We start from the raw sequence: 26,966 nt of genomic DNA on the forward strand, positions 1-26,966 counted from the left end.
CCATTCCCGGGTTTAAACATTGAAACAAGTCTACAGCACGGGTGAATCCCTTGATAAGTTTTAAAACATACCGAACCAGAAATCTGAACACGACTCGGCGACGAGAAAAAAAAATGACGCGGTTGGTGCTGGGGGAAATCGTTTGGCGGATGACGTTTCCTCTTTTTTTAGGGAGACTCCCGCGAGTATGCGTGTTGGTCGGATATTGGCGTGGAGGGGGTTATTGGAGGAGGGATGGAGGGTGGATCTTATTAGCGAATGGATAGCGATCCGTAGTCGGAATGCAAGATAGAAGTCGCAGCGGAGTGAAACTGGTGCGGAGGACCGATTCCTCCAGAGACTTCAACGAACGGAGAGATACACACCATGGCTGCGAAGACTGCGTTGACTATAGCGGTGCTATTCTGCATCTGCGCCAACTCTATGGACGCCGCAAAACCACTACGTAAGTGACCTGTGGGTTCCCTTTGCCGAACCCTGCCTCAAAAAGTGTTTCAGTCCGTGTGATATTACAAGAGTTTGCCGTTATTTACAGTGGGGAAGCAGGAATGGACTTATCAAGCGTCTGATTTGTGCGTCATAACTGTTCGATCATTCCGATAAACCAGATCGTTTTGTCACGAGTTAACTTTGCGGAAATTCATCACAATAAAGATACAAACAGTGGGTATGGTTTTCCACAATATTTTATTCACTCAAATAAGAATTAAGTTTAAATAAGAAATTTAACTTGCTCAATAGCTAATGCAATAGTGCGAAAAATAACCTCAGGTATTTGTATCTAATCACTGCAAATAAGTCGGATTGAGCAATGATTTTTACTATTCAAAAATTCCAAGGGGGATCATTCGTTTTCCAAGGCTTAGACACGAAACAGGACCTTATAAATTTGATCTAATTACTCTAAGCACAGAAGCATTCATCTTCTCCTGTTGATTTGTGATGAATTCAGACAGAAAATCTGCAGCAGAAAACGATAAATAGATACTAGCTAAATGGTCAGACTATTGCCTGCAGGTTTGGCAGATCCTGGTTAGAAATACAAATCATCATAAATATTTTTCCTCCCTATAATTTTCATCATTCAGGTAGGTACAATTGGGAGAACCTCCGCTAACGTTAACCTCAAGCTACTGCGTGCGACTACCCTACGCTACGGTTTTGATCGGTTGGTTACGATAAGTGAGGGTAGACCTAGCGACAACCTACACCCTAGGCGTATGAAAAATACATTCAGGGCGTCGAGCATTTACTTTTTTAAGGTTCAACTCGCGCCTTTAAGGCTTTATAATGGGGATGGTCTAAGTTTCGGCCAGATTCAGACCCAAGACCATTCAGCCAGCGCCCAAAATTTCACCCACTAGTCAACAGTGATCACAATCGCCTTGAAACTATCACATTGATCCAATTGATCAACGTAATTCAGTTGAAGGGATTGGATGGATAAATTGAAAAATGAATCCTTTATTGTCAGGCTTCGACGGTCTATTAGATAAGTTTCCTCTTTTAGATCTCTTGATTGAGCATTTTGAACGCGCAGTTACGATTTCACATGCCAAACGCGGTATTAAAACCAATCATCAGCTCATAAGCTAATGCACTTGAAACTGAGCGATCAGTCTTGGAAGTTGTCCCAATGTCAAACAGCTTGCCGTAGAGTGAAAACGAAGTTCAAGGTCGAGCGCTGTTGGACGGCGAATATATAAAAAAGTGGATATTACGGCAGTTACGAGTAGATACTCGAATCGCCTAGTCCGAAGGGGAATTAGGAACCATGAGAATAAAATAAAATGGTAAACTTCCACACAATTTTGTGGAAGTTTACAAAAAACACTATAGCATGTAGACTATTAGAGAGGCAACAACTTCCACACAATTTTGTGGAAGTTTACCATTTTATTTTATTCTCATGGATATAAAACATTTCCACCAGATATCGCCGGACACCGTGAATTAAATTAGGAACCATTTCTCAAAATAACAACGCATGCGAGCGGAAACATCCTTGGACCATTAAGAAAAAGGAGAATGCGGATTTGAACCGGTTGAAACTTGGTATATGCAGCATTATTCAGCGCCATCATTCATGCTGACATTTTCTCCAATAACTAGTTGATAGTAGTGTCTGATTTGGCTAATAAACCAATAGCAAGAGCGAGCGATCATCATCGTGAGTCATTACCTTAAGAATGGTTTGACACAGCTCTCCATTATGTTCTCCGATCTGATAGACTATTCTTGCAAAAGTATTTCTTCTCTTCCATATCTTTAATCACATGCCCTTGGTAACTCATTCGGGGCCATCCCTTGCACTTCTCCCCTTCCACCTGTACTTCGTTTTACTTCTTTTTCCTCAGGCCACAATGCCTCATAATGCGGCCAACGGATGTCTCATTTTCTCTAAAGGTTATCTCTCTAATTTTTAGCATTTTTTCATTACTTACTTAGTCCATTTATCTCATTTTTTTCGTTCTTCATTGATTCACTCATACTGGTTGACGATAGAAATAATAAGGGAGTAAGTTTAAAAATTGTAGCCATTGTATCCTTCTGCAGTTTATAAAATTTGAAATTTCTTCACGCATATATGCTAAAATTTGAAAACTCCAATCATAATTGGAAATAAAAATCTTATTACGTTTTAAATTGAACTGAATTACAGCATTCAATGTCATTTTGCGAAACATTTACCGAAAAACATATCTTCCGTAGACAATGACACTATTTTTAGGGCCTATATTAGAGTTTGATCACTATAAGCTAAGCCTTATGAAAACTAATTTTCGCTGTTCACAAATTATATGCACTGCTTCGTGCCTACTTCATTTACCAAACACAGATAATAGAGAAGCATAAACGTGCCCCAGGTTCTGTTAAAGTTTGCCTTATGCACAGGAAAAGTTTACGGTTCAAGAGGAATAGCAAATAAATTGTTTCGGGGATACTGATAATGCAAGGAAAAAAAGTACACCAGACGGTAGTAAATATGTTCATCCGTATAGTGGTGCACAATTTGTTTTTCTTCATAATTTGAGGAAAAAAATGCAAATAAATCTTTAAAAAATATCACAAGACCTAATTCCGTGCAAATATGCCCCTATTTATAAGACCTTGTTCTCCCCGGCGTATTTTACTGGTGAAATCTTCTGGGATTTTCCACTAATTTTTTTAGGCCGACTTTTCAAAAGCTGCCTCTGCCATCATCAACAGGGCATAGTAATTGTACCATGTCAGAAGCAGCCATCGAAACGATGACCTACAAGCACCTAACTCGACGAATAACCAAAGGAGATTTCACAAATTCCCCTATTCATTGGAGCATTTGTACGCCAGCATCATTTAATTATCTGCATTGAATAAGTATGAACTAAATCCATACATCTTAGATGAAGGGAAGCATCTAATACATTATTCTAATTCCAACATTTTTCTTTCCTCTTGCAGCCAGCATCCTCAAGCCATGTCCGAAAAACGACCCCAATCTGGATGAGTGTGCAGCTGCCAGTGGCAACTTTGCCATACCAAAGCTTAAAAACGGTAGTATTCACTTCAACATACCAGATATCGTTTATTTCAAAATTCAGATAAGGGCAAATATTTATAAATATCTTATCTTTATAACTTAGAACGCGAAATTAAATTAACGTATAAAGCCGTAAGTATTTTATCAATACATATACTAACAGAGTGTTCAACGGCAAGCATATATTTTTATCAATAGATTAGTTTCCTTCATCAAAGAAAACGAAATGCATTGATTGCGATCCGTTACCCACCATTGGTGTGTTCATAATATACAAATTATTTGGCTTTAGAAATCCCAGTTTAGACGAATGTTAATGGTCAATTTTGACCTCATTTGAAAAAGACCAGATTGGCACCCATGCGATGCCACTCCACGTGACGTCACAGGGACCTAGATTATATACGAGTAGATAGGAGTTTTACATCGTCTGTGAGTACCGATGTATGCATGAGGAACAGAGCTCAGGGAAATATCTCTTAACAATCACCTATTAAAACTGCCTATGGTCGGAAAGTTTCATTCGTTTGATAAGGTATTAGTAATCCTTATTTAAGCCAAGCGCTACCTGCTATTAGGATGCTCTGCTACCTACTAGCAGCCTGCATCGTATCGGCGCTCATAGCCTTGCACTAAGATGGCCTCACACGGTGGCAGCCGGAACGAGAATGGCGTCACACGTTCTTTTCCCAGCATTCATACTTAGCCGTCGCGTTTTCGCGCGCTTGAAATTTTTCACTATTCATTTAATCGCGAAAAATAGATATCCTAATTTAAAAATCTAAAAGCGTGGAATACGTACTTCAGGAGTAATAACCTTTCGATTTAGGCAGTTTAAAAATATGAAACTACGCAAATTTCATATGAATTAACTAAAATGGCAACGTAAGTAATATGAATTTTTCTATGGTTTTCCACCAGGCCTGGTTTTGATGTTCTGCTGCCGATGGTTCAATGGCGAACTCCGCCAATGTCCTCAGGGCGTTCTCTTTTCTTGGGACGATGGTGGAGTTAGCCATAGAAACGCCGGCAGCAGAAAAGCTGGTCTGAGAGAAAACCTGAGAAGATTTTATTTATTTAGTTCGCCGGGGAAATACTAAATTCTTTATCACAACGTAAGCCCTTTCCAACCCAAAGGAGTTTCATTCGAAGCGTTTGACTCGTTACAGATATAAATAACAAGTTCATTTTTTCCCCACATAATAATTGCTTAAATAACACGAAACGTTCAAACAACACGAAATGTCATTTTTTCCCGAAATTTGGCGTTAAGTATTTATTGACGAAATCAATAAAAAAGAGGCTCCATGAATAACAATAATTGCTATAGCTATCTTAACTCAATCAAGGAAGTAAAAAATTTTATCATGGACGCGCGAGCGCTTAAATATTTTTCATTGTTAAAAAGTACCCAAAGTACCTAAGAATGGAAAAGAAATTTTATGCCATACTTTTTTTTGTAAAAGTGATACAATTAGGGAGACTGCACTCGCTCTGGCTACATGAACATTCTACAAATATATCACACTGAATGGCTGTTAAAAAAAAGGTTTTATAACATTTCAAAAAAAATTCTAATTATAACTCGGTATTGAATTCATCGATGGCCAATATTGCTCGAGTTCTTCGTAATATCAAGAGAGGAAGAGGTCGACATTGAACCGTTTATGGGCGATTTTATTTTCCAGACGTGGAGCACTTGCACGAAAGGGCGGGTCAAAGTCAAAAAGCATACTATCTCCACGGGCAGCTGGTGACAATGATTCCTTCAGTTCGGTCTGTGGCCTCTCGCTTCGAATGCTGCATTCTTCATTTTTGACCGCAAGAACAGTGACGCGGCGAGGGGGGATTTGAGGGATAACCCCCCTCCCCCAGAGCTCAGAGAAGTTTTTAAGTTAAATCCATTTTACGTAATTGGATAAATATTATTTATTGAATAGTGTAATGTAAAATATCCCTCAGAAAGCCGTGAAACTCACCCCTTGGAACCATATATCTTAAAATTTATCTGGAGGAGGTCCCCCGCACTTCCCGTTTACCCTAGTGGGTATTTTATACCCCTCGGGCTCCCAGTATTAGTTACGACTAAACCCCCTTAGTTTGGTAGCCTAGCCTTAAATCCTAGCTGTGTCCGTGCGCAAGAAGGCGTTTTAATATAATCGCTTGCACTAAGAGACAAGTTTGATATGTTTTGACCGAAAAGTATGAAATTTACTATCTTACATGCGCACCACCTTTTTCGTTTTTGATATCTGACATACTCTTCTAAACTCTCTTATTTAAACTTCCTCATCAATCATATTTGAAAATTTCAATAATTTAAGGTTTCGTAGGCCATTATTTTCTGCTTTTTAATAAAACGTGGTTGTTTATAAAAATGCTGTTAAAAATGCTATACTAGCCAAAGTATTTTGTCATTGTTGCTTCGTCCATCGTTAGTCACTCGGCTACCAAAGTAGCAGAACTCCTTCACATCCTCAATTTTATTTCTCCTTCTTAATTTCTAGTTTCAATTCGGTCAGTTAAAAAGGGGAACTCTTCCATGCCAACCGCAGATAAATACTTTGGTTTCCTTGGAATTTATTTTGAGCTTATAACTAGTCATTATCAGAGATAGCAACGGTGCCTTGATAAATAGAAATAATCGCGTAATTTGCTGAGTCGATTGATTGCATGTTTTTATTTTTTTCATTGTTCTAATCTTGCATGGATTTGCTGTAGGAATTGCTAACAGTTAATAAGTGTTGCCTCATCATGTATTTGCACGTATATTTTGTTAATATGAGTAATACTTTATGACCATGTGAAGTGCATATGTGAATCATCTTGCACGTTGGTGATTTATCAGCCCTTGATAAACAACCAAGAGGTGTGTCGCAGGTAATTATGTGGATGTAGATTATGTTTTCCTTAGTGAATAGAATTTTCTTCTCAGTGTTTTCTATGGCTTCGGCGGCATGCCAATTTTTTCACCGAGGATTATCAGTCCTGGTGCTTTCTCATACATTTATAATAATGAAATTACAAAAGACTCATTTAATTTCGCAGGAGTTCCCTCTTACGGTATTCCCCCAATGGATTCGTACTTCGTGGAGAAAATCGACCTCGAGGGAAAAGACATTGGAGTGCGCTTCGTTCTCAGTGACGTTAACCTCCACGGTTTGTCAAACACCAAAGCCACGTTAATAAGGTGAGCGGGTTCAGCAACTCCCGAGGTTGCAAAGGGTGGAGGATAATTGTGTCACTTAATTCAGACCCTAGATAGGTGTTGCCAGTTGGAACCAGAATTGCCAATGACGTTTAGGTCAAAACGCACCATTTTTAAAATAAAAAAACTTTTAGTCAGGCGCACCAACTGGCCGCGAGTCTGCCCTATTGCCGGATGCCTTGGATACATAGCGATTCCCGACGTGTAAGGCATTCGCAGACATCACTTCTCCAGAGCATCAGACAACAGGGCAAAATCGCGGCCAATAGGAGCGCTCGGCTCAAAGTTTCTATAGTTGACCCTTTGCGGTCCAACATCGAGGCTGGCTCAACAAGTTTAGTGCTACAAGCATTTGGCTTGCCGTAGCATCGGGTCTTACTTCGAGTTGAGCTCGACATCAAGGTGAAGCGATTTATACAAGGGCAATGCTTCAAGAGATTACTTGATTTGCCGTCAACACGAAGTTAGACCTGATGCTACGACAAGCCTAGTGCTCGTAGCACTAGGCTTGTAGAGCCAGCCTCGACGTTCGACCGCAAAGGATTAAAAGTGGTGCTTTTTCGACCTTTAAATTATCATTGATTTTGGTTTCTATTGGTATCAGCTATCCATGGAAAAAATTTCGCGGCAATTTTTCTTCGCCCTGTTCAAATTTCAAAGCTTTGAAATTTTAAAATCATCCAACAGAAGTAGTCAAGCAGCCGCGAATTTGAAAATTCTCCGAGATTCCTTCATTTTCCGGACTTGTTTTAGCTTTCCAGAGAAAATAGTTCATTTCATGTCATTAATAGTAATAGAATGAGTGATATGAGTTTTGGATGATTACACTTAAGTGATTAAACCTCAACAAGGAGGCATAAAAACGATAACATAAATATAAAAAACCTTAAAACAGTGAAAATAACATCAACCCCCATTAATTACATTTCTATTATGTAACGGTTGCACTTGGGTGCAAGTTTATATCACATTCACGGTTTGCTAATTAATGGGATTGGCATTACAAGATCAAAAAAGATCACATTATTAAAAAACTGAAGGAACTAACTTCATTCTGAGTAATCGTCGACGGGAGAAAAAGGAAATTGAAACAAAATTCCAGGTTCCATAAATTAATAACAAAACACTCTAGTACTTTTTATAGAATGAATAATGAAGAAGCAACTACGCGAAAAAACTTTGACTTTGCCAATTACCGTTGAAGACACGTTATTTACAGGCTATAACCAAAAAGATTATGACGTGACAATATGGAACACATTTTACTTTAAGCAACAGCAGGAATGCATAATGCGGCACGCAAAAACAATTTGACTATGTAACTTGCGGGGAAAGGGACACTTTTTCCAGATTTTTTCGAGCATTTGACACCACAGAAAATTCGAGTCAATCTGATATTTCCCTCAGGTAACAGTGACATTTTCCGAGAGATAAAAATTTTGTAAGATTTCTAAAAACCATGACAAGACAATCTGGCTTCTGGGATTACAGATAAACCTGAACAAACGACAATCCTAATCTGTATTTTGAGTTTGTAGCGTGTCTGACTGTCTGAATTTTGTGCATTCACTCTAACGTCTACCTCAGTTACTCCAAGTGCCACAATGATAGACTTGTAGTAGTAGCTTGTACTTGACATTTCGTAAAGCTGCGGGCAATACAGGTCATCCGACCTTCACTCTTTATTACCGCGCACGACGAGGTCGAGTGACTTAATTCATTGTTTCCCCCCCCCCCCCCCCCCCCCCCCCCCGCCTTTCTGTCTCTAAACGTTCTTTTCTATTCAGACTTCCTCCTTCCATTAAATCCTATGCCTAATGTGTTCCAAATTTTGATGCTTTTTTCATTCCTCATCCATCTTGCACAACCTCTATCGTAATTGTCTCCCTATTCTTCTCACCATCCGATGAAATTTACTATTCTTTGTTATTTATTTGTAAATACTGTTGACTATTTTTTGCTCATTATTGGTTACTTGCTTAATATTATTTAAGTGTTTCTCCAGTTATTGTAACTCCTCTGTAATTGCTGTATTTGGACTAGATTAAATAAATAAACGTTCAAAAACGGACCAAAAACTTTACCTGTACCAACATAGCCCGAAAAAGTGATAAAAACAGTTCCGTGCCCGAAAAAACAGTGGCGTGGGTAAAATATTCGAAGAGCGCCTTGAGAATGGCTGACGAGTCAGAACTCGAAACGTAGCACAGTGGGCTAGAATCGAAAAAAGCTGGCCAAAACCTCAAAAACGATTTTTTTAAGCTAGGAAGTTGAAACTTCGGATACATATTTTCAAATAAATTGTGCATAACTTTCCAGATTATTTTTTTCCTGTTCCTTCACAACAAATTTAGCGAAAATTTTTCTGAAAATAACCAACTTTATCCTCATGCAGTGGTTTCATGAATACTTTTATTGAAAACACTGTTATATCATCTTAATTAAAACTTTTTTTCTTCCATTTTGAGGGTTTTTTTTTAACGATTTTGTTTCGCCATAAACCTTAGCAAAATCGCGGAGCCTGTTTTCAGCCAATTTTTTACATAAACGTAGGAAAAAGTAGATACTTCCGCCTACTTCCTCCAAGTGACTTAAACCACATCGTTTAACGAAGCTTCTACATTGTGTATCTAAAGTATAATCTTGCACCAACTTGCAACCCCGAATTTTACATCGTTTTTTCGAGCGTGCAGTCGTCTCTAGTTCCGGCCGCTGGCAGCGGAGAGTACGACGACGCTGCAAGCGTCTAGTTGCGATATACCATCATTCACTTTTATATCTGGATAATAGATATAATAGTGATAGATAATAATCACCAGAAAGTAAAATTAATGAATATTGCTACAAATGACTATTAGTATGCTATCTCTGGGCACTGCAACAGGTACACTGAAAGGCTTCTTTCTTTGAGTGCATTCAATTTAATGCTACGGAGAATGGACTTACATTGAGTGATTAAAGTAGGGAAACGGACTCTTTTATTAACAAACAATCGTTTCTTTTTATTACTTTCTGTGGTACCGCTAAATTCTTTTAGTCAAAGATATTATGAAAGAGAAGCGCGTCACTATAGTTCACACACTTTTATAGCCAATTGATAGGGCTCCTCATAGACCGTAGGCTCCTTGCCTCAGTTATTGTATCTAAACATATTTCATCACTTCTCTAAAAGTTGGTAACATCGATTTGTTTGAGGCCGACGATACACCAAATAAGGGAAAGGTCGTCTCACTACGCATCCTTTTTTACCTTCTACATTCTTCCTGTTTATATTATGAAAGATGAACGCTATCCTAGCAGCACACCCGGATGAGTTTTGCTGTATTCAAGGCGTGGGAGGGGGAGAAGCGAGCGGGCAGGGGACAGGAGCGGCCTGCCGCTCTTGTGTCCGCAACGCTGCGTGGGCGTTGGAATATTTTCTTCGCGGACTTGGACTCAAATTTGGAATTTTGTGGCTAAACGGTAGCAGATACGTCAAAATGCACGAAAAGTTTGCTCTAAAAGAACAGTAACTCGTCAAAGTCCTTAGGGAATGACCATTAAATGTTATTTTTTTAAATTTGACATCCCCCCTAAATTGCATTTGAGTGAGGGTCAGGGGTTCACCTAGAGGTCTCACATTTTACAGGTCTTATTTTTTATCAGTCCCACAACTATTTTCATTGGGCCAGATGATTTTGAAAAAATCAATTTTTCAGATCCGCCGTAGTGTACATATATTTACATCGGTATAAATGTATTTCTCCTGTTTTATTTATATTAACACTTCTTGAACCCTATAAATTAATTTTTCTGTTCTGTAATGGATATATCTCACGGGCCAGAAAGGCGATGATAATGATAAAAATTAATTGAATAAGTTCAGCTTTGGCAATGAGGCTTTCAAAGCTGTTATCATCAACAGCAAACATTAAACAGTGGTTTAATTATGAGATAGACAAATTAGGGTTCGTTACACTACAGAGTATATGAACTCACTCTCATCAACCTGCTCCTAATCTTTCTTCAGGATCAAGCATGAACCCCTCAACTTCAATTGGAATATCTACCTTCCCGTGATGCAGATGATTGGCAATTACGAATCAAGCGGAAAAATTCTTAGTCTACCCATTACCGGAAAAGGTGACTTCAATTTGACCATATGTAAGTACCCACTAATATACCTTGTATCCATTATGCTGGGTGAAACACTGAAATAGAGCATGCGAAGTGAATGCCACACGATTAAACTACGGTCGTACGGAATATTAAGGTCCCGGTCCGATAGAAGCGATAAATTAAGAGAGATGTTATGCCAAACGGATTGATATAGGAATCCGTTTTCCCCCGAACCATAAAGGACTTTAATAGATAATACTCGAATATTTATTTAAATATCGGGATTTATGGTGTCGCGCGCCGTGTAACTTTTATAACTTTATTCCCATGAAAAAATCATAATTTTAGTAAATTCCACTCTTTTATTTATTTATTTATTTATTTATCAAATTGTCCACATACAGCATAGTTTGCCATTTTATAGTGGCACAGAATAAAAAAATTAAAAAGTACAAACACAATCAAACTTAATAAAATAAAATAAATAGCAATACATTGAAAGTAAACTTATTGACATTAAGAGTTTCTATTAAGGCAGGAAAGAGCGCGGTTTGTAAAGGAGTGGTTTGGAAAGGAGAACGGGTCAATGTGATCTGGAAGGGAATTTATGAGCTAAGAGAGGCGGGAGAGGATGGAACGTTTCGTTAGTGAAAATCTTGGAATGGGCACATGGAGGAGCGAATGCGTTCGAGTGGGTCTGCATGGAACTTTAAAAGTTATAGTGGAGACAAGATCGGGACAGTCATTTTTCATTTGTTTTTGTTCACAAATTGTTCATTTCTCGGCCAATGGTTTATCGATATTGATATTTCCTCTTAAAACACTGAAGCTATCTCCGTGATTTTTAAAGGCCGTTTTACAAGGTACACGGAATTGCACAATATTACGTACGTGCGAAGGCGCAATCGAAATTGCGTCGTGTAAAGCGGTGAATTGCTAGAACACATGCGAGACAGCAACATAGCTCCAGTCCTAATTTCGTTCATGCATTCGCGCAATTCCACGCCATTTTCGAAATAAATGCAGCTCTAACGCGCGCAATTCCGTGCCCCGTGTAAGACGGCCTTTATAATAAAATTCATTGTTCGGTTTTAACAAAAGCAAAACATTTATCTTTACAGTACATATTGAAGCGTGTGATTCAATCTCAAAAGTTTCAAAAATATAACCTATAAATTTTCTTTACAGTTGGCATTGACGTACAGTATGAGTTTACCTGTGATACTGTGAAGAAGTCGGATGACTAATTATACTACGCTCCTACGACAAACAAATTAGAATACAGCGTCAAAAACGTGAATTTTCAATTCGAAAACCTACTCAACGGTAACAAGCTCCTAGGTAAGTCTATTATTACATTTTCACAACCCTTTACAATGATAAACGAAATAAGTTATTCTGAACAGAGAAAATATTTTATGAATTAGTAACTAGGCATTTGTCATAAATATCAAGCCACAATTTCAGTGTACGGCAGCTATATTCTCAATCGCCACCAAACCGATCATTTTTTAGTAATTATCCAATAGTTCCTCCTGAAATTTCATCACGTTGGTTATACGAATATACTGAATATGTTTGATTATAAACTGTGCGAAAAATCCACGGAGAAAAATATCATTCACCTTCATCAGAATTCGAACCTGGATCCCCCAAGTTCTGGTCGAGTACTTTAGCCAGTTAGGTAAGTATATATTTATTTCAACCTTCACGCAGAAAAGTACAATTCTCCACTACACACAATGAATATCTTCCTTCTAACACAAATCAGAGTCCAGTGGTTAAAAGTTTCCAGAAGCAGGCTCAGTTCCCTCCAATGACGACGACGACACAGCATCCGCGCCATCCTCCGCCAGTGCTTTGCAGAAGACTGAAGCAAGGATAGGGCGCACCTCGGCTGGCGCTCCATGCACCGATATGCTATCAATGAAATAGAGGAATCCCTTCCCTACTGCCTTATGTTTTAATTTCAAAGAAATGTACTGTCGTATTTATGAAGAAATAATTACATTCTTAAAGTTGGGAAAGAGCTTAAACTTTAATATGATCAAGTTTTCATTCGTGATGGCACCTCCACCGAATACATCCCACGTACGATAAATCTCTCTTATGGGTCCCCATACTCTCCCACCATCAGCGAGAATGTAGTGAGGAGTGGAGTCAACCCGACCGCATGTGACGCAAGCAGAAGAATCGGCAAGCCTCATTCTTGACATCACCTCGCGCGTAGAGAGGAGGCGAGCAATAGTGACGAACATGGCGCTCGCCGCCCCCGCGTCTCCTCGGCACGCAGCCCAGTTCGTCCATGGGTTAATGATTGAAATGGGAGGGTAATTATCCCTCTCGATAAGCCTCCGGTAAATAGTGTTTACTGAAAATGTTTCTCCTGTTCGCAGGCAATCTGTTATTTTACGGCATTCCTGAATGCATCTCCTAAACAGTATACTTTGAAAACTGGCTTCCGTCCACGCGGAGTGGAGGAGACCCCACCTGGCCTCATCAACCCCCCTAAACTTTCTGTTTGAAAATTATGTTTGCTATTAAAGCAATATATGTTAAGTTCAAACAGTCTCTTGTCGGAGGGTTGTAAAGATTTGTTTGAGAAAGAGAGGGTTGTAAAGCATCTCCTAAACGGTATACTTTGAAAACTGGCTTCCGTCCACGCGAAGTGGAGGAGACCCCACCTGGCCTCATCAACCCCCCTAAAATTTTTGTTTGAAAATTATGTTTGCTATTAAAGCAATATATGTTAAGTTCAAACAGTCTCTTGTCGGAGGGTTGTAAAGATTTTGCCTCGGAGCCTTTCTCAAATAACCATACCAGAGGAAAGAATTGGTGTCCCAAACCATCTTTGCATGCACTTCTTTTGGCAAAGGCCATACATGAGCGAGGTACCAAATTTTTAGGAATATTACCTAATCAAGGAGGCGGACCCGAGTGGTGAGAGGGAGGGAGAGGAGGGTGTAACGATCCGAACCCCCCGATACCGCGCACCTAACCTCCCCCAGTTTTTCACAAGAGACTGTTTCACATCGGATTCCCATCATAATCCTAGAATTTTTACAGGTGGGGTGCCTATTTCCCACACGCTAGAGGCTATATCACCCTTTAGAACTCTCAATTTTGATTTAGTTTCATTCACTTCTAAACCACCGGGAGCATAGGATTGAATTAAATCATTAGCCAAGAGTAGTTGGCTTGGATGCCCAATGTATAAAGTCAAATCGTCAGCGTATACAATAGTTGAATAAGTAGTTTCTTGCCAGGCTATGCCAACTCCGGCAGCTTCAAGTTCCCTTGTACGTGGGTCCATTGCGACGGCAAATAGAGCCATAGATAGATGGACAATGCGACCGCTAACTAAGGAAGACAACTAGAAAACTTCCTCTCCACCTATGCAAGATTTCAATTCACACACACACGTAAGAGAAAAAAAAACAGGGGACTTTATCGTCCCAACACTCGCCAAGGAGGGGCTTCACCTGCCGGCAAAAATTCATCCTTTAGGCTTACTCGCAGCGATCGAGAAACACGTCCGCTCAGTTAAGCTACCGTGGCGTCATTCTTCCCTGTGGAACTGTGCTTAACTGGATAAAGCACTCTACCGGAAATCGGGGGATCCGGGTTCGAATACTGGTCAACGCGAGTGATTTTTTCCCTGTGGATTTTTCACACAATGTGTGCATTCCGGTTGACTCCGTAAGTATATCACCGTGGGTAGTCCCGATTTTTAAATTTAATTACTAATAAAGTTTTAAAAACTATTAGTTCAAATTTATAACCATGGTTAATTTAAGAATCACTCCGGCCTCGGCATCCATTCCCATCTTGGATTCATATGTTCAAATCACAACAGTCTACCCTCTTTCATTCTGTACATATATCCCATTCTCTTCCTTCCTCCACCTCGGATGCCAGTCATTTACTATTCTCCCCGTGGTACGGGTGCTTAACTTCCTTAAAAAGGATATTTAACTTTAACATTCTCCTCTGGAAAGGTATTAAACGTAAATTTTACACAATAATTGACCCCTTGCACTGAATTGAGGAGTTTTGAACTTCCGTTGCCAAATCGCGCGCAAAGACGAGTGTAGCTTTTTCATAATTTTTCATAATTTTTCATAATTTCTCATAATTTTAGCACTATTTCTAGGAGAAATATTAATATTTTGAATGTTCAACGCCGTTAAAACGTCCATAAAGCGCATAAAGAACTCATATTTCATGAAATATGATACATTGGAAGTAATAAATTGATTTCGCACTAGTTGCGACAGCTGTGTTCTAGATATATTTAACCAGAAAATTTACTATATGAATTCATAATAACTTTTTTAATTCACCGTTCTACGTTGATTTCAAACTACAATATATCATATCACTATCTACCATTCTATTTGAAAAGATGCACAGAAAAAATAAATGGAGGATAGGAACACAATATTCAGAAATTAAATTGAAAAGCAATGGCCTTATATAGAAAAAATATTTAATTAACAAATATTTATGCTTCAAAATTCATGCTTTATATTTCCAGGAGATGGAATTAACCGATTCATAAACGAAAACTGGAGAGAATTGGAAAGGAGCATGGGGCCGAAGCTGGCGGAATCCATCGTTGGCTCCATGAAATTGATCATCAGAGCAGTAATGAGAGAAGTTCCCGCGAAGAACTTCTGGACATAGTAATAGCGGCAGAGAATCAAATCACTGAACTTACTATAGTTCCTGTGAATCCAGAAAGACTACGAAAGTACCATTGTCTACAAATTTCCCAAACAATCTCTGTATCATATCCGATGGCTGTTATTTTCTCCAAACTTCGTTTGCTCAGCAAAAACACCATACAAGTGAGGGGTGGGTACTACGCAGAAAAGGCAACTGCGAGTCCTCCACACCACATGCTCAAGTCATTTCAGTTGTTAGTTTAAGGTTAGTGGCATTCTCATTACCTTCACTGGCTCAATTAATTCTCCCGCTCAATTCAAGTGTGCTCTGCGAAGCGAAAGCCAGAAAACTCGCCGAATGACTTTAGCATTGGCATGTCTCAACCTTCATATCGAAAAAATACATTTTTTAAATTCACTGTGGCTAGAGTAAGGAACAATGTGAAAACGTACTTCCATTAAAATCTAAAACAAAAGAAGAGCCATGCTGACTTCTGGAAGGGTTCTGATCCATGACAACGCCTGTCATCTCAGCGCTGATGCAGCCCAACTGCTTGAGAAATTTCAATGAGGCATTTTCGGTCACCGGCAGGGAAATGCCAACCTAGTGCCGTGTAACTTCCATCTCTACGCCGCAATGAATATGTGATTAGGAGGGAAGCGTTTTCAAACAGGCGATGAGGTTCAGGACAAAGGCAACATTCATAGGAAGTCATTGGCGGAAACATCCTATTAAGAAGTGTAGTAAAGCTTGTCCGCAGGCGTGACCACTAATTCAATTGCAATCAAATCGATTTAAATGTGGCAACTTTCAGTGGTAAAATTTACAAATCATACATTTGCCTAAATTCTTGCCACCCATGGTCTCCTCCTAATCAAAAAATACGCATTAGTGTATTACAACATTACCCTTGGAAATATTTTACGAGAGATATTTCCATTCAGGGGGTGAGTACCAAAGTGGTTCACGTGATACTTTTCTAAACAGACTTAGCCACAGAAATTGATAGAAGAAATATACAAAAAAATTGGAAGTCAAGGGGTACGAGTGAGTTTATGTACGGTGATTACATCGAGTGGAAAATCAAATGCACTATTATGTATAAAATTTATATCGTTTGTATTCCTTACCTAGTTTCTTAACTAACTCCTTACCTAATGTACTTAACTCTGTATAGAAAAAAATCACATGTACCTACGCCTTTGAATCTCACCCCTTCGATTGAAATGCGTAAGTCAACGGCGGAATCTTGGAACTTGGTGATTCCATTCGAGTTGGGACTAAAGTTATCTACTGTGGAATATAGTGTGATCAATCCTAGGGGCTTAAGTGAGTTCTCGCAAAATGAATGTGGTAACCGAGTTCCGTTTGAGTCAGGATCACATCAGGACATGAGACCTTCTGGAATACGGACCATAATAGTTTGGAGAAAACTTCTGGCTCTGAGAAAACTGGGAGCATAGATTGGTGGCTCCAGAAGATTGGATTGAGTGGTAGTAGATTACTAACGAAGCCAAAAACGATCTTGGGTTTGAGTAAGCACAGAAATAATTAAGTAAATAAGGTATAACTTGATTGTGACAAAGTTTATGGAAACAAAAAATGCTCCAGTCAGTAAGATAAAATAGTTAGGAAAATTCCTGATAACTCTATAACTTCGCATTATTGTCATGCAACATGAAACTTCTACTAGACTTCAGAGAAATTCTCTCCAGCTATGGAACTCCGGCCTCTACCCACTCCTATTCCTCACTCCACTTCCATTTTTAATTTTTCTCGGGGAAACTACTTCCATGTGTAGCATACTTATAAATGTCAAAAATACACCGGGTTTGGTGTCATTTTCTTCTGAACTTTTTTTTGCATAATACGACCATTTCCATCCAATCAAGATACCTCATCATACGCCGAAAGTCATTGTTAGACACTATTGGGCCCAATAATGACTCATGTTGTAGTTGGCCACGAGAAACTGGAAACTTTTAAGAAGGTAAGCTGATAAAAGGTCAGTTGGCCAAAAAGGGTGAGGGGTGAAACACGTTTCTATTGTTCTCGTAAAACTTGATATTAAATTTCGAACTATTTATGTTCTTTGTAACATGAACCCTGAGCGAGCCAAACGTAACATCGACCGTCAAACTTAAGTTAAAATATTTAACCAAATTATTAATAACAGGCACTTCTACACGATTTATTTGGATTTGTTTCACCTTTGAAATCTCCAACCAAAAAGTCTCTCCCTTTCCAACTTTCGTAGATTCTCAGGAAAACTCTCGCCTATATCTTTAAGGGTGACCTCGCTCTATGGAGCGTATGCATACATAAATTAAGAGAGGTGTTTTTCCGAACGGATAGATATGGGAATTCGATTTTTCCCCGAACGATAAACGACTTTATTAAACGCTAGTCCCAACTTCGTTAGAGCACTTCATTTTTTGTGTGTATATGGCTGGTGTCCTAACACCCCCTGCCACACGCCTTTTAGACGGCTTACGGGGTATTACGTATATGTAGATATAAATTTAGGAAGTTAGCGAGGTAAATCAGTAGGCAGGAAACGGTATGAAGCAACAAGCAACGCGGACTCAAAAGGCACCCCTGTAACAGTCCATCAATAATACTGGTACATATGCGTTAGATTTAACCAAATTATTAATAATAAGCACTTCTACACGATTTATTTGGATTTATTTCATAATTTAAGTCTCCAATAAACACGTATCTTCCTTTCAAACTTTCGTAGATTCTCAGGAAAACGACCACTAAACTTTTACTCAACAATTTAATTATCTCAATTATTAAATTGTTGGGGCGTATTAAAGATAGTTTTCCACAAATACTTTAATAACATTTCACTACTGGTTTCAATACAGTTTTCATTATACTCAGGTGACAAAATGTCTTGAAACACGGAGAGCATCATTCAATAAAACACCATATTTCCAGGTCCGACATAAACGATCAAACAAGGGATATATTTTGCCGAGGGATTGGTATAGGATTTGGTCCACGCCCGAACACTTAAGGCTTTAAAAAATAAGGTCATAGTAAAACACCACTCAAATGCCTGTTTGTGTTCTCGAAGTATATCAAAATTATTTATTCTAAAATAGTGGCGATAGCTTTCTCAATCCACCAGAAAATGTTTAATGCGTGAAGATCATAATCATCGATGAATCAGAGCGTCATGTTGACGAACGTCAATTTTTACTCTCTTAATCTTGATCTTCCGATGGAAAAGTCCCTTGAGGAAATTGACATTGACAAAAGGGAGGTGCTATTTCGCACTTGTCTCAAATATGCAGCGAGCATATGGTATTTTTTTTACAGAAAACAGGTGTCCCACAACGAAGCGTAATCAGCCTCCTTATTTTTATGGTATATATAAATGAAATTTACTCTCGAATTAGAAGTGAAATAAGTTTAATTGCTTACGACGCTACCATCTTTCGTGACATCAGTGATCACTCTGACTTTGAAATTCTATCACCGCATTTAAACAATGCTCATTTGAAGAGCCAAGAGTAGGGGTTCGAACTATATCTGCACAAATTCACAGCGGTACATTTCCCGCATTGTTCGTCCAACTATTCCCTTTCATACACTGTGGATGGTTTCAACATAAAGGCGATAGATGATATAAAGTATCTGGAGGTTACGATAACTTCTAAACTATCGTGGAGAACGCATACTAGAAATATTTGCGGCAAAGACCCCAGGAAGCTAGGATTCGTCAAGCGTGTAAAAGCAAAAGTAAAAGAGAGGTACTATTTTACTCTCTCTCTCTCTATGTATCTCTTAAATGCTATAACTCTCAAATATGCAGAGAGCATATAGGATCCTTTGCTGGAACACTTATTCCTTGGGATTAAAAAATACAAAGGAAAGAGGCGCGATTCATAAAAACTGGTACGGAACTTCAAAAAGCCTTACACGTATGCTAAACAAATTCGCAGGGAGCCGTTAGAGACTCAGAGGACTCGCACTAGGCTTAGATTTCCTGAGCAATTGAGGATAGATATCTTTAAGATCGACACGGAGAACATCATATGAGAACCCCACTATATTTCCACGTCCGACAGAAACGATAAATAAATATTTTGCCGAACTGATAGCTAAGGGAGTTCGTTTTTCCTGTGAACCATAAAGACTTTAGTAAATGCCAGTTGTAATTTCGTTAGAGCATTTCCTTTTATGTGCAAATGACTGGTGTCATAACACCCACTGCCACACGCCTTATGCAGATGATAATGAACGGCTATTGTCCTTACACACCCCGCCACACGCCAATTGATGCAGCTTGAATGGCAGTATGTAGATGTAGATGAGGAAGACCAAGGGATAAGTACTTTGGACAGATCAATGCCTCAAGGAGGTAGAAGAACTAGCTTGGGATAGTGAGAGATGCAGTATGCCATCTTAGAATTTTAATACTATGCTTGCTCACAGGGTGGCATTGCTGGAAAGTACGTAAATTTAGATGCACTGTAAGTGCGGAATAACAGGAGGCATGATGAGGGTGTAAGCGACGCCAAAAAAATCAACACGGACTCAAACGGCTGAACAGTCCACTGGTTAATGTTTGCTGGGTTTTGCGGCGTGCGGTGGGTTACCATGGTGATGAAGGTGGGAGGAGGGAAGTGAGGGGAGGAGGAAGGGGGAGGAAAGTAAGGCTTAAATCCCCAAAATCCTTCGTCGCCCTCACCTCTGGGTCGCGCGCGCCCGGCTGGTCAAACCAGACACTCATATCATCAACTCCCAGCACCCTTAAAACGATTCCATTTAATCCCAACACACACACTAGGCCGTCTAACCAACACGAGGGTGTGGAGGAATATACACTCACCCCCACACAGCATGAGACCACACACACAACCCGCACATTGGGTACAGCCGAAGCTCCCAATTGCATTATTGATCTCCTCATAGAGTGGTAACCAATCAGCGGACTGCATCGGGATGTGGTACGGTGATGTTGGGGGTGGGGAAGATAGGGGAAGGGGGTTTGGAGAGAGGTGTGGGGAGGAAATCGTGGGTGAATGGGAGGTTTGGAGGGGAAGAGGAAGTTGGAGGGGTTAGGAAGCCTTCCGACGGCGGAAATCGTCGAATGAATTAATTTTTCAGTCGCATAAAAGTTCCTTGCGGTACGCTGTACTGAGCGTCTGTTCCCCTTCCCAGACCCCATGCACCCCAACATCCTCCCTATCTTCATGCTCCGTTGCGATGTATTGTGATGCAATGCGATGCAGATCGAGATTAGACAGTCTCATTACGACATCAGTCTTAGGATACCTTACTACATGATGAGATGAGGTACTGTGGCGTACATTCTTGGATTTTCCAACAAGTTTCCATGTTTACTTATCCATTTTTAACCCTCGAATACAGCGCATCATGGTCTTTATGTCTACATTACGATATAATTAAATTTGTATATTCAAAATATGCTAAAAATTCAAAATCGGAAAACCTATTTTTTAGAATTCTTCCATTCGAAAACAATCCACGATTTCATATCACTTAAGTTCCCCGGCTTTCCCGGTTTTCTTGCGCATGCTAGCAATTCCATGAGTTGTCTAGAATTGTCAAAAGCTAAGTATTCTAATGAAACACAACAGATCCTCTAACAAAGGAAACATCAGTTATGAGTCAAATTCAATGCCAACTGCTAGGTTCTGCTTCAGTCACTCTTGGCTTATTTGTGTTTAAGACTTACCCCTACGTAAAACCTTAATATGAATCATCTGTTAGTCTATGGTACCTTTATTTCATGGAACTCTGTAAGCTGCTCACAATGATATCAATATTTTTATCGGTGATGAGGTTGATAGAGATAAATTATAGATAAATATACATAATTAATTATATGGTAACTAATTATACAATATATTATTTTTAGATAATATATAATGATTCCCAAAAAGAGAAAGAGAAGAGAAAATTGTTCCACAAACCTTCAAATAAAACGAGGCAACGTTTTCGGTTACATTATCATGCATGATGATTTGGTGGAGATTGTCGTGGAAGAACAAGTGTATGAGAAGGGCAGCAAAGGAAGGCCTCGAATGAGGTACAGAGATCAAGTACTAGTGAATAGAAAGGAAAGTAAATTAGATAAAATGAAAGGGTAAGCTGATATTAAACCGTGTGGAGAGCTGCGTCAAATCTATCCTAGCATCCCATGATGGTGATTGTGATAAGAGTGGATGACGGAAAAATTAAGTTTGGCAGAGAAAATATGGCAGTAAGGAATAAGCAGGCATGGGGGTTCCAGAAGACACTCTTAGATGAGACACAGGTGACCAAGAGGTGACTGATGGTATTTTGCGGGGCAAGGGAAACCTCCAAAAACTATCCTCCTCTACAAGGTAGTACGTATAGATTATTTGATGGCCCTCATATCAGATTTGAAAACTTTAGCTTTCTTTTCCTGCCACGAACATTTTGACCGCCCTACGGATGCACATAGTTAGTAGGGAACAGAAGAATCTCGTTTCCTCGGGTATGGCTCTGTGAACGACTATTGTAAGCAATCACTTAGACAAGCGACTCTATCATCACGGACGTAGACATGAAGTGTACGAGGATCTGACTTGCTAAACTGTCCACAGCACTGCATGTGACAAGTGACTTTTTACCCACCAAAGATAAAATTCGTCATGAAGAAAATCATTCCGGGAACAGGGAATCGAACCCGGATCTCCCAATCGGGGGAATCCGGGTTGGAATCCCAGCTAAGCCAAATGATTTTTTATTGACGAATTTCACCCTTGGTGTATATAACTTTCCTAAAATGTTTTAATTTTTTCAAATTTTTCAATATATTTCCCATAATCACGATAATATCAATGTCTGGCTCTAATACGGAAAAAAAGTATATTTGGAGCACCGGTTGTATGCGTAAGTTCCACTCTATCAGTAGAATTACTGAATTACAAGATATCCCTCTAGTTACCTGCACTATTCTGAAGAAATCATTCTTTAATATGATTTATGTAGAGATTGATTCCCGAATATAACAAGGTATTTGATTGATTCACAGGCTGCAGAATTTCATGAAATATATTTCACATTATCATCAATTCTGGGCCATTTGGGTTACTTGGCGTCATACTGTATTCCCGAGGTTCATTTGCGTATTCTATTTTATCCAAAGGTTCAGAAAACTAGTCACCTAAGTTATTGCATAATAAATCGAAAGAGCGGTCGCAGGACAAATTACTACATCCATTTTCAATTTTCATTCGTTACGTCAATTATTTCCAAGTATTGACCGAGCCTTTTCTGCCTTTGTCCTCTATGGTGTACTACTTAACCCCCTTGCTATCGAGCATAGAGTATACAATGCACCGATGTAGTAAGCTAGGATTCATTCTTCTTGCAGTGAAAATGAATTTACCTACTATTTTCATCGCATTTTGAGAGTTTCGGCGGCTCTCTACATTACAACGCAGCTAAATTTAAAAACATTTAGGAATATTTGTTGTTTTATAGAGGAGAATAGATATAAATAGATAATAAATTCAACTTTTTTGTAATGCATTAATGATCTGCTTCGGAAAGTATTCAGGCGTTAGAAATACCTACTTATTTTCAGTCGCGCACTCGCTGAGGAACCTCCTCTATAGGAACTGAATCGGGCGAAATTTGAGCTAATTACAACACAGACCAATAGCAGAACGTTCTTCGAATCACAGCTAAGACTACGTTACGTGAAATATATTTAGAAAACGTTCAAAAGTTAATTCGACTTTCATCACAGATTAACCACCTCCTTGAGTTCGCGTTAATTTTAAGAAAAATACAATTTTGTCAACTACTGACTACATCAAGTAGATTCAGAACGCTGTTTTGGATTTCTGTAAACCAGTAGACGATCTTCTCAAGTTTCCAAATCCATACAAGGAAGTACCTAGAAGAATGCGAGAAAAAAGAGCCTTCTTAAAAACCAACAGAATGAGGCGGGATAATTTAATCGGTCACATCATAAGACGTAATGGCCTGATGAAGACAATGGAGAAGGAACCAGGGGTTAAGAAAGGCAAAGGAAGGCCAGAAATTAGTTAGTAATGACACGTCATTAAGGATACTATTCAGTAAAATTACACACATATTAATAGATTAGCTGAGAGAGAAGCGGATAGGAGAGCTATTTTCCTTCGCGTCAAACCTATTTTCAGATTGCGGTCTAATGATGATAAGTTACCCCAAGTTAAGTCAAGCTCTTACCTACACGGCTTGCAAGAACGCATCACTGCCGCTTTACCGGTATGTTCATGATGCATCGCTTGATATAAAATTTACGTAACCATATGGAAAGATTCATATGAGTTATAGCAACATATTTCAACATATGACTAAAATTTGAAAAAATTACCCTCGTATTTTCTCAATAAAACATGTTTTTCTTTGAAATGCAGGTAAATGTTGACCAGAGTTAACTCCATACTCACTTGAAGTTTCACGATTGTAGTGCATATTTAAACAAGTATAGTATCGTGAAAGAAGACGATATACAAACGGTACAGCGGAAGTGATGAGTCCATCCAAGTCCCTAACGGATCCAAGGAACAAGAGGTAATTTCCAGTACCTCAGGAATAAGGCATGATGCATAGATTATCCCCCTGTTTCCCCCAACCCCTCCATAAATTTTGACCTTTTTCTTTGAAATGAGAAATTTTTATTCAATGGTCTCTGAATAATGATGACAGCTTTTCCATTAAATACAACACTAGTTAACCTTTCTAACTAACTAGTTAGAATTTCATCGCGTAATGAAAACGCCATTTATTAAAATATGGAGTTTTCACCCTCGTATCCATTGCATTAAAAATGGATTAAAGTGGCGGTTTACTGTTTTCAGCAGGTTAAAATAATCAGTTTTGGTTTTATATCTATTGTGAATTCATACTTACGCGTGGCTGCTACGGTTGAAAAATATTAATTACATCATTCCTTTTTCCACAAAATGACAAAAAATATCATCCAATAACTTAAGTGTTAGTAACGTAAAAAATTAAAAGAAAAATTAAAACCGAATTCAAGGAGTTTCTTACGGAATTTAATCAGTAAACATTAATGGATGAAAAACAACCAAATATTTGCTCATCAGAAAAAAATACTTGCGTAGCGCACCTATACATGACTCAAGGAACAAAGTCCGGAAATTCTATGGCACTATTTTCAGCAATTTGGGGTGTGTGTTGTTCATAACAGTGTGAATCAGTGAATAAGTCAGGACACCTTTCTTTAAATATGAGATTGCCACTTTTACAGACAGATTGCATTTCCGGGCAATTAAAATTTCGCCCCCTAGTCGAGGATGGCGGCACAGTCGAACTCTCCGATTGCAAGGGATAAATTCCGCTTCCGAATCGATAATCTACCCGTGACGTGAGAATTCCAATCGACTATGAATTCCGAGATGGGCAGTGACACAGACGCACGTGTCAGCGGGCGATGATGAATAGCATCGAACCGGCAGCAAAAAGCCCCTTGAGGCCCGGGTCAAAAGGTCACCGCCGCTACGGTTAAATGGAGCGCGCTCGGCAATTATAATTTACGTAGCGCCGTCCCGACAAGAGCAGCCCGCGAAGCATAGAATCATCATCATCGTCCCCTTTAAGAATGCCATTATCTCGCGATAGGCGGAATTATCCCCCCAAACGGCTTTGCTGTTATTGTCGGCAGCCCAAAGGAAGCGTTTGAGTGCAACCCGCGAGAATTTTATTGGAAAACTTTAAGACGAACGTTTTCCATCTCAGTCTCTCGCATACTCTCTCTCTCTCTCTCTCTCTCTCTCTCTCTCTCTCTCTCTCTCCCTGATTCGAAACATTGCAGCTGTGGAAAATGAGATATCCATTCGCACTCAAGTCTGGCGAAGCGTGAGTCGGTTGGCGAAATAAACAGAGGAGGGAAGTGGAATCGGAGGAGGAAAAGCATTAGTGTTATCAGCGTTAATTTTGAGAGCCAACGACTTGAAAATAGGTCTATGATTACGATGGGAACCCCTCCCAAAGATCTTACTGGGGGATAATTGCAAGGATAAATTTCTAACAGACACCTCAGAGGACTAGTATCCCTTGTGGACTAATCTTTGCGATTGGGTTTCATGAGAGTTCATAATTAGCATGGTTTTGCTAAAGAGTTTTCAAATAGATATCCAACGGGACTGCATAGAGGCTGAATTCCATCCCATAAAAGGCTGAATTCTGTAGCCACTTCTGTCGCATTTTAATTGGTTTTCAAAAATGTCCGCGGCGCGATGATGATTTCAATGCGATCCTATTTTTCTCCAATATTTTTCAGTACAATGTTTGTAATCGCGGGGAATAGCATTTAAAAGTTGATGGATTTGATGGATTACATTATCATGTATATAAATTTCGGTATAAAACCGTTAATTGTACCTCATTTCATCGTGAAACTCGGAATCCTTTGTCCATCAGCAACACTAATAGCGACTTTTGTAAACCCACTTAAATGCGCGGTGTTTGACAACACATTCGGGGGTCCGACTTGAGGAACCTCTTTTGTGAGGAAAAGCATCAGGGTTATCAGCGTTAATTTTGAGTGCCAACGACTTGAAAATAGGTCTTCGACGACGATGGAAACCCCTCCCAAGAACTTACTGGGAGATAATTGCAATAATAAATTTCAAACAGACACCTTAGAGAACGCATATCCATTGTGGACTAATCTTTGCGATTAATCATCATGATAGTTCATTATGTGAATGGTTTGGTTAAAATAAGAGCAGTCAAATAGTTTATACAATACAATCATGTACTTTCCAGGTCTATTGGCAAAACGAAATGTGCTCATCGATTTACTATTACCTTCTCTAGCATGATATCAAGATGAATACGCTGTGTACGACTAATCATTGTTCATAATAGGGTGGTTTCCTATTATTTTTTATTGCCTATATCGGAAGATTATTACTCCTGGAGTACGTATTTCACGCTTTTAGATTTTCAATGACGATATATATTTTTCGCGATTAAATTAAAGGTGAAAATTTTCAAGTGCGCGAAAACGCAACGGCTAAGTATGAATGCTGGGTAAACCCCGTGTAACGTCGTTCTGGTTCCCGCTGCCGCAAGTAAGGTAACCTTTGGGCGAGGCTTTGAGCGATGATACGACGCAGGATGCTAGCAGGTAGCAGAGTACCCTGCTATCTGGTAGTGCTTGGCTTAAATAAGGATTATTAATACCTTATCAAACAAACGAAACTTTCCGACCTTAGGCAGTTTTAATAGGTGATTATTAAGACATGTTTCCCTGAGCTCTGTGCCTCATGCATGCATTGGTAATCTCAGACAATATAAACTCCTGACTACACGTATGGGAAACTAGGTCCCTGTCACGTCACGTGGAGTGGCATCGCATGGGCGCCAATCTGGCCTTTTTCAAATGAGGATAAAATTGACCATTCCCATTCGTCTAAACCGGTATTTCTAAAACCA

The 26,966-nt window shown here is 39.2% G+C and overlaps 1 protein-coding gene across 1 annotated transcript; it reads left to right on the plus strand.

Moving 5' to 3' along the window:
* Positions 1-302: 302 nt before the first annotated feature.
* Positions 303-17,083, plus strand: LOC124166978. Its single transcript, XM_046544728.1, has 6 exons — positions 303-445; positions 3,445-3,537; positions 6,572-6,713; positions 10,741-10,874; positions 12,018-12,170; positions 15,367-17,083. The coding sequence occupies exons 1-5, from the start codon at positions 367-369 to the stop codon at positions 12,074-12,076; spliced, it is 507 nt and encodes a 168-aa protein (XP_046400684.1). The 5' UTR covers positions 303-366; the 3' UTR covers positions 12,077-12,170; positions 15,367-17,083.
* The last annotated feature ends 9,883 nt before the right edge of the window (positions 17,084-26,966 follow it).

This window comes from Ischnura elegans, chromosome 10, assembly GCF_921293095.1.
Source record: "Ischnura elegans chromosome 10, ioIscEleg1.1, whole genome shotgun sequence".
In the NCBI taxonomy this organism is placed as follows: domain Eukaryota; kingdom Metazoa; phylum Arthropoda; class Insecta; order Odonata; family Coenagrionidae; genus Ischnura; species Ischnura elegans.

Bases quoted from the DNA above. Each gene is read 5' to 3' on its own strand.
- LOC124166978 (XM_046544728.1), top strand. From the start codon at position 367: ATGGCTGCGAAGACTGCGTTGACTATAGCGGTGCTATTCTGCATCTGC. The intron at 3,538-6,571 runs GTAGTATTCACT...TTAATTTCGCAG, and splicing joins CATACCAAAGCTTAAAAACG to GAGTTCCCTCTTACGGTATT. The intron at 6,714-10,740 runs GTGAGCGGGTTC...ATCTTTCTTCAG, and splicing joins ACCAAAGCCACGTTAATAAG to GATCAAGCATGAACCCCTCA.